Here is a 9,007-nt window from a genome sequence, read left to right as displayed (position 1 = left end):
CGGGATGCAGGACTGGATTTATTTTTAATTCACAGCTGAGGTAGGAATGGCTGAATGAAAGCTAGAGACAATGAGCCACTGTATGATTGGTGGTTTGTTTGTTTTTTTGTTTTGTTTTAAAAAGTTTATGGTAATGTACATCAGACCCCAAGGCAACACTTCATTCTAGTTACAGGTGGCAAAAGGTGGTATGATAGGAAATCCAGATGTTTAAATAGGAATGGATAAGGGGCACCATCTTCTCAGGACTACAGAACAGCTTACTTTTTGCTAGATTTCTTAATTCCACCTGTGGCCAGGGGTCCCTTGCCCACGGCCTTTGCTTTCAGCTCCTCCAGTTTCTTCTGATCCTCCTTTTGTTTCTGCCTGAAAGCTTTATCCTCCCCATCCATCTCCTTGGTCTGCTTTTTGGGCTGTTCCAGGGGCTTCTTCTTGCCACCTTTGTAGCCCAACATGATGCCAGTCATTGTGGATTTTTTAATCTTGCTTTTTTTTCACACGTTTCATTCTACACATTGGCCAGAGGTACTTTTAGAGTTTTGTAAGCATTAACCTCAAAACTGTAAGCTGTACAATGCTTTTTAGAGATGGATGGCATTGGTGCTGGATGGGGATGGAGTGGTGCTGTAATGTCCTTGTAACTGATTGCAGTAGTTTGAATGTATGTCTGCCATAGATGCAAGTATTTTTTAAGTTACTATTTTTTTTTTAAATTTAATTTATTAGTTTTCTTTTCAGTAAATACAGGCAGTTTGGTACCATTATTTAGGCTCATCTGTGATCTACCCCCTCCCATTAGACCCTCCTTATTATTGAAAATGGGTCGTGCATTGTGGAGTTAGCCCCCAGTTATTAGTATGATAAATGTCTCTGAAAATCATGACCCAACATGTAACTCTGACATTCTTTCCGCCCCCTCTTCCGCAAGATTTCCCTGAGCCATGTTGGGTTCATTTTTGGTCTGCTTCAGTGCTGAGGTGTTGGGGGCCTCTGAGGCTCTGGCTCTCTGATTTGGTAGGAGTTGATTTTTCTCTGAATTGATCTCCTTCCCCTTTGTGATGGTATCCAGTTCACAGGAAAACATCACCCTTGCTTATTTCGCCAGTTGTCCTTAGTTTCAGTTGGGCTCCTTCTGAGGTATGTTGGGGCAGCTCTCTTCTTAGGATCTGCATCTATCTGGAAAAGAGAAGCAGATTCTCCAACGGAGAGTGAGTTAGCACCCAGAAAATTGAGATAACACTTACTTTTTTGATAGACAGTTTGATAGGTGTAGGCCCTCTTATACCCCGTGATTGATGGTAGCTTGATATTGTAGAGTGGGCTTGTGTTTGGGTATGGTTCTGACTTGTTTCCCAGCTCCAGCTAAGGGTCTAGTACCACTGAGTGGATCAGTTAGCCAAATCAAGAGCAATTGATTCCTCACCATGGCTGTGTACCACTATTGCACTTGTATGGGTATCACATCCGGTTAATTGTTGCTACTTAGGTTCAACAATGTGTTGCTTGGACAGATCTTGGTCACTTCCCCCAGTCGCCTATGTAGCGCCTTCTGGCACTAGACACGCTGACTGTCTGGGGACTGACTCTCTCCTGGCTTCCAGCCATGTCATTCCATTTTACGTGTCAGCTGCGTATGGAGTCTTCAGCAATAGGGTCTTATCACTGGCCTTTGGTGGGTCATCAATTACTCTGACAGAAGTCTGTCATTGTTTTGGGAAACCTTGTAGGTTTCTTTGATCAAAAGCTCATTGTGGGTTGTAGGCCCAAGCTGGAAGTGGGGGTTACAGGTCAGTGTCCACTAAGAAATTGAGGAAAAAGATAACTAATATACAAGAGTTAGAGAGAAGAGAGATAGAGGGGAGAGGGGGAGAGGGAGGGAGGGAAGATGTAGGAGATTTAGGTCAGTCTTGATCCTACCCTCTCCAGTGTCTTGTGGTTCAGGTGTTTCCTGTAAGGGACTAGTGAAGGTTCAGTCATTTGGTCTGTCTTTTAGGAAGTAGAATTTTATGGTACCATTGCCGTTTGGGTTCGGATTACTGTTTTCCACCCTTTGATTCCCTCCCCGCCCTCCCATCCTATTAAAGCTTGTAACTTGGGTCTCCAGCCACCTAGCTGGAGGAGGTGTCACTGGGGGTGGATCCTGGAGTCCTGCCCAAAGGTATGCAGAGGGGTCAGAGGTCAGGCAGGGTCCCTCCTGCTCAATTCTTTTTGGTGTTTGCTGGCTGTTTGGTTGTTTCTCTCAGTTTGAATGTATGCAAGGAGGTATGTTTAGGGGTGGATCTGATTCCCAAAGGTATGCAGAACAAGGCCAAGCTCTGGCAAGGGCCCTGATGGCTGTGTTTTGGTGTTTTCTGGCTGTTTGGTTGTTTCTCTCTGCTTGGGTGCATGGAACCAGCTTCTTCTCCCATTCACAGAGCTACAGATGGATCCATAGCTTTGAAATAAACCTCTTTCTGTGTTTAGTTGGATGTTAATCCGAGTAAAAGTTGCATTAGAGGAATCTGGTGCCAGAGAAATTGGGTGTTGCTGTGATGCATCTGACCACATGGATTTTGGTCTTTTGGGAACTTGTGTGCTGGATAAGGAATAGGTATGGAGTTGATACTTTGCACTACAATGTGCAAGTGACTACCACACTGACTTACTATTGTGTAAGACTGGAGTTCAGGTGGCAGTTCAGCTGTGGATTTGTGGCATGTGCCATGATTATCATGCTCTCTGTCCATTGCATGCTTTAATTGTAACATCAGGACATTTTCTTGAAGCATGCCAAAGGACTGTGCATTATAAACATGAAAAATCAAAGAAAAAGTAGAGCTTAGCATCTGGCTCCATTTTTGCTTTGAGCCAAACTCAGCATTTGCTTCTCTTAGTTTGTGATATACAATATTCTTTTGCTATCAAATTCAAACCCTCTTGTTCTTTAAAATTAGATTAAAATGAATTAGAATTATGTGTTTTCTTATTATGAGGTATGGGAAGGTCTTGTAAATTAGGAGAGAGAAAAACAGTAAGCAGGGAAAGGAAATAGGAAAGGGAGTTTGTTCTGCTTTTATAATCTTCATTCCACACTAAAGCCAAAATGAATCACAAAGGCTTTTGGGAAACTTTTCAAATATTTGAATGTATAATAACATTTTCAAAATAAATCTGGTCAAAATACATTTTGATAGGAAGTTAGTAAAGGTGGATCTTCAGCATGGGCCAATGAACCCTGAGTTAGCCTTCCTGGCTTACACAGAAGCATCAGGTAGATTTTTGCCTCTTCTTGAGTGGTTTTGAATATATTGCATTCATTTCACAATATCTCAATGCCAACATCATACTTATAATTGAAGGTTCTTACAAATTTTAGAAATGCTGTACATGAAATAACAGACAATAAATACTTTAAGACTGGGGTTTTCTAGTGATTGATAAGCAGCATTGTGTCTCCCCTCTCTAATCTCTTCCATCCCCACCATCTACTCTTTCCATAGGAAATGAAGATCTATTTGATTTTACAACCACTGGCAGTTTGAATGTGAGATGTTCTTCATAGCTCCCCAATGTGTTTGTGATTGGACCTTGTGCTTGGTTCACACTTTCTGGAGCCTAGTTGGAGGAGATAGGTCAGTGGGGACAGACTTTGGTATTTTATGATTTGCCCCCTTGCCGGTGCTAGAGCTGGTTCATTCTTGCTATTTTCTCCCTCTGATAGAAGATGATGGTTGGGGCCAGCTTCCTATTTCTCTTATGCTTTTCCTGCCTTGAGGAAACTTCCACCTTTAAGCTATAAGCCAAAAATCACCCATATTTTTCCATGAACTACTTCTGGTCAGTTATCATTTTCTTCCTTTCTTTGACAACACAAAACACAGTAAATGCCCAAGAAAGCAGAGTGAGTATTTGCTGAACATTTTGTGCCTTTGCATCCTTTCTATGTCTACACAGCCATGCTTTGCATAACGATGTGCTAGTCTATGACAGCTGTTTATACAGCTGTGGTCCCATGTGGTTATATCATCTAGTGACATTGTTGCTATTGCAGTTTGTGTACTTACACTCTGTGATGTTTGCAGAACAACAAAATTGCCTAATGATGGCATTTCTCAGAACAAATAAATACCCATTGTTACATGACACATAACTACAATCTATACACCTCATATATTTTATGTTTCTCATGCCCTCCCCATAATACTCTGTTGCACATTTTTCCTGATATCTAATTTTTCTTGTAACCTTAAAGTTACTTAATCAAATTTTATTTATTTTAAAAACTCCTGTGCTTTTAAAAATATCTTAATTTACCTTTAGCATTAATTTTTGTCTTTATTAGTTATATACATACTCAGTGTGTATACAGCCATGTTGGTACCATAGTTAGCTTCCTCCCTGTCCTCCCCGCCTCTGAAGGGACCCTCCTCCTTGGGGAATGTGGGTCTTGCATTTAGAGGGTAGAAATCAGTTATGGGTAAGACACAATGCATCTGTGTATACTGTCTGAACTTGTAGCTCTGTCAATCTTTCTGCCCCCTCTCCCATGAATTTCTCTGGGTCATGTTGGGTTTGTTTTAGGTCTACTTCAGTGATGAGGTCTTAGGAGCCGCTGCATCTCTGGATATCTGGTTTGGTAGGAGTTTAGTGTTCTCTGTGTCTATCTCCTTCACCCTTGTGCTGGTAGCAGGTGAGATGCAGAGAAAGAGAGAGAGAAAGAGGATGGGCATGTCAAGGACTTTTCAGCTGCTATTAATGAACTCCAGTTGCATGTGCCCCCTTGTGTGCATTTGTGACATTGCATATTTTTGTCACTCTGGCTAAGTGGGACCTGGAGATTTGAACATGGGTCCTTAGGCTTCACAGACAAACACCTTAACTGCTAAGCCATCTCTCCAACCCCAAATTTTACTTTTATTGTTTCAATCTGGATAAATTTTAGAGGAAATGTTATGAAGCATATAAGAAAGAGCAGAAATAAGGAAGACACTAAACAAGGATTAATCATGAAATAATTAAAAGATTACTATGCATATGTAACCCATTTTATGAATTATTTAAGTATCATATAGAAACGGCCCATTAAAATTACCACTGGAGAAATGCTAAAAATAATTTGATTATGTTAGATCATTAAGTAGGATATAGATGTTCAAATGTAATATACAACAACTATCTGTGGAATACATGGGTTATCATATTGGTAAATGGGCTTTCAACTCTTAATGGATAACAATTAAGACTGTTCATGCTCAGTCAAAACAAGCCATGACATTGAACTTTGTTGAGGTAACAGAATCCATGAGCATCCCATTCCTTTCTTCATCATTGTTTATTCATGCAGTGAGGGATGGGACTACAGGGTGCCATGACAGTCTGAAGTGTCCTTCACTGTCCTGAAAACCTGCAAAGAGTTTGATATTATAACAGGGCTTGAGAGGGGGCAGCATGCAAGCAAACAAATAAAATATAACAGATCAAAAAGATCTTTTTAAAAGATAGTACATACACTAGCCTTGGGACATTTCAAATATTTATAATAGTCTACATATTTAATCTTAAGAGCTCTTGAGATGCTATGTTCAGAATCTGATGCTAACATGTGTGGCTCTGTGCTGATGTGATCAAAGTCATTAAAGGAGCATAGAGGGAAGAAAGTATGTGAAAAAGGCAAAATAATCAAAATTAGAGAGTAAAGATGACTAGATTTATAGAAGGACAGACCTGAGAGGAGCCTTAGACCCTTCCTCTCTTTTCTTCACAAATTCAACACTAAGGCATAGTGAGACTTGCCCTTATGTGCCTGTCCCTCTTACTGAGAATCAGATAGTTCTGAGGAGACAAATTTGGTGTTTTCTACTGAAAAACACAAATAATAGTTTACCAGAATTATAGAACATCAACTGTGACATTACAGGACTGGATTGTTCTGATCATGACATAGCTTAGACTGAAAGTGTTGGTGATTTTTTTTTTTTTTCATCGCTGTGACAAAGTACATAAGAAGAAAAAAATCCTAAGAATGCTGTATATTGCTTCTCACATTTATCATGTTTAGTGTATAGTCAAGTGGCTGCACTTTTGTAACAGAACATAATAATGGAGAGGGCATGATGGGACAGCATTGCACTGGGAAGCAGAGAATAGGACAGCATAGACCTAGGGTCAAGAAAACAATGACAACAGCAAAAAACTCTTCCAAGGCATGCCTCTGTTATCACTTCCTTCCTCCACCTAGGTTCGAACTTCAAGTAGGCCATTCAGCTATGACACCATGGATGAGGTTAATGTCCTCGTGATATTTTCACCTCTAAATAGTACACCAGCTACAAAAATATGATAAGGGCATGATTCATGGGTTTCAAATAACTTCTATTTTAGTTGGAAAGAAAAGGATACATTGCAGAAAACTACAAATGATTCAGTATGGCCCAACAATGCTCAAACCAAATAGGGCCATGGCAACATGTCACTCTTACACAAGCTGCATCTGTTGTCCAACTTTGCTTTATTGAATGCATGGATAATCATTCCCCCCATAAAGTCCAATTCATTCCAAAAAAATATAGCCCTAGTTTATTGATATGCAAGCCTGTTCACCAAAGCAGTGTGTTCCACTAAAGAACATTCTAAACTTTTCCACCAAGAGTATACCTTTCAATATGTCATGTTGCACATGACACATATACACAAGTTTTGTCAAATAATAAAATCTTTAAAAGGAATATTATGAATTATAGATATTCCCCTTCATATAAATCATGGTCTCCTCTCCATTTTCAAGATAAATAAATGTATAGGAGAACTGTTTCTATGTTTCTATGAAGGAATCCTTCAGATATTTTAAGGTAATCACCATAATGTTCTTATACCCAAAGTTTGAATTCCTTAAATCTCCCCTTCTACATCAAAGACACAAGCCCCTTTACTGAGTCCACCAACCCAATACCTGGGTCTGATACCACTGGCTCAGGCAATTGCCTCCTCTGCGAAGTCCATTCCATTTCTGTTCTTGCCTAAGCTGGCATTATATGCTCATCAAATTACATTTAATTTATGTTAATATATTAATACTATTCTCATTTTTTATTTAAAAAACTTCACTTTCTTTTTATATTTATATATTTGCAAGTGGAGGAATTTAAATACATAGATAAGAAGAAAAGACAGACAGAGAGTGAGAGAGAGAGAGGAAAGAAAGAAAGAAAGAACTGGTACACCAGGGCTTCTTGCCACTGAAAATGAACTCCTGATACATTTTCCAGTTTGTGCATCTGGTTTTATATGGGTACTCAGTAATCAAACCCAGACCTCCAAACTTTGCAAGCCAGCACCTTTAACTGCTGAGCCATGTCTTCTGCCTGACAGTGCCCTTTTAAGAGAGCGAGGACCCCTGGGGAAACCCAAAACTCATAATAGTGCTGAGAAGTGACTGTGGAGTGTTAACAACATTAAGTGAGGCTTCTATATCACACAGTCCAAGGTTCAGGGACCATTATGGGAGAGGTTAGAAGAAAATGTAAGAGCCAAAGGTTGGGCACAGTGCTGTCTTCCACACACAAAGGAATCACTGCATTCATGACATCACAGTGACTATTGCTACCTAAACAAGTCATACACATTATGTGACAAAAATAGACATCAAAATAGAAGAGGTAGTTGGAAAATAAAGGGGGTTCAATGGAAGAGTGCTAGGAGAGGGAGATAGAAGGGAATTATGAAGAGGATACATTGTGCACAAGTATGATGGTTGTCAATAAAAAGTTAATTCTTTATGTAACTACATCATGAAGATGATCAGACTGGGCTTGAGGTTAATTAAAACCCCTTCATTGTTTCACATGTGTTATTGATAAATTACCTCTCATAACTCATATGTACAATTGTTGGTAGTTTTCTTTGTAACTTTACATTGCTGTCTGCTCAGTTTCATCACGTGGTATGTAACATAGGCCTGCAGTTTTGGGGACATTTCTTGGACCCTTTTATCAGTTGTACTTCCCAGCTGCAAGTTATGTACAGGCTGAGCTGACAATGTATGTCCTCATCCAAGTTAAGAGCCAAAATGATTAGCATTAGGGAAAAAAAAATTATTTAAGAGTTATATCCTTAAAAAAATAAAACATATCCAATACTTATGCATTATGGTCTTGTCATAGAGAGAGTACAATTGGACACAGGGCCTTCTGGGATATGACAACAGTGACCAGATAGAACACCTCAGAGTTATGTTATAGATCTGTTTTTAATCTATCATCTGTCTATCTATATATCTGTCTATCATCTATCCATCATCATCTATCTATCATCAATCTATCTATTATCTATCATTATCACCATCATCTTATCTTTATTTTTTTTTGAGGAGCATATATTCTAATAGTAATTTGTGATGGAAGTCAGCTGAATTGTAATCGGGAGGAATTAAACGGGTTGTTTTAAGAAATCACTTGGTAGAAAGCTCCAGTTACTTATGGAAGCACGTACAAGCAAACAGAAAAATGATCAAGTGTATGATTCAGGCGCACGTGGAGGCATGCGGACGAGTATAGACACCACTTAGCATCAATCCTTGGCACTGCAGCTCCTGAGCCTGGAAGGCAACACAGTGCCCACCTCCACAAGATGAAGTGGCTGAATATTTCTCTAGTCCTTATGGATGATGGGTGGAGGTGCAGTTGTAGCCATAGAGAAATTGGATAGATCCAGATGCAACTAGCTGTACAAGCCACCAAGAAGCTAAACAATCAACGATTGTTGTAAGGTCAATAATATCTAAGTAAATGTTATCATAAATTTTAATAGGAAATGTCTTAAATGGTTTGTAAAATTCACTACACTTAGGTTGACATATATATATATATATATATATATATATATATATATATATATATACATTTATATATATATATACAGTATATATATACACTATATATATATATACACATATATATACATATATGACATATGACATACATATATGACATATGACATATGACATATGACATATATATATATATATATATAT

At 38.9% G+C, this 9,007-nt stretch overlaps 1 protein-coding gene across 1 annotated transcript; it reads right to left on the bottom strand.

The window, feature by feature from the left end:
- Window positions 1-260: 260 nt before the first annotated feature.
- Window positions 261-455, bottom strand: LOC123459278 (translation machinery-associated protein 7-like). Its single transcript, XM_045145062.1, has one exon. The coding sequence runs from the start codon at window positions 453-455 to the stop codon at window positions 261-263; it is 195 nt and encodes a 64-aa protein (XP_045000997.1).
- Window positions 456-9,007: the final 8,552 nt, after the last annotated feature.

Source organism: Jaculus jaculus, chromosome 3 (assembly GCF_020740685.1).
Source record: "Jaculus jaculus isolate mJacJac1 chromosome 3, mJacJac1.mat.Y.cur, whole genome shotgun sequence".
Lineage (NCBI taxonomy): Eukaryota > Metazoa > Chordata > Mammalia > Rodentia > Dipodidae > Jaculus > Jaculus jaculus.
Note: the sequence above shows the minus strand (reverse complement) of the source record. Positions and strands in the feature narration are given on the sequence as shown.

Coding starts and splice junctions, on each gene's coding strand:
- LOC123459278 (XM_045145062.1), bottom strand. CDS start 455: ATGTTGGGCTACAAAGGTGGCAAGAAGAAGCCCCTGGAACAGCCCAAA.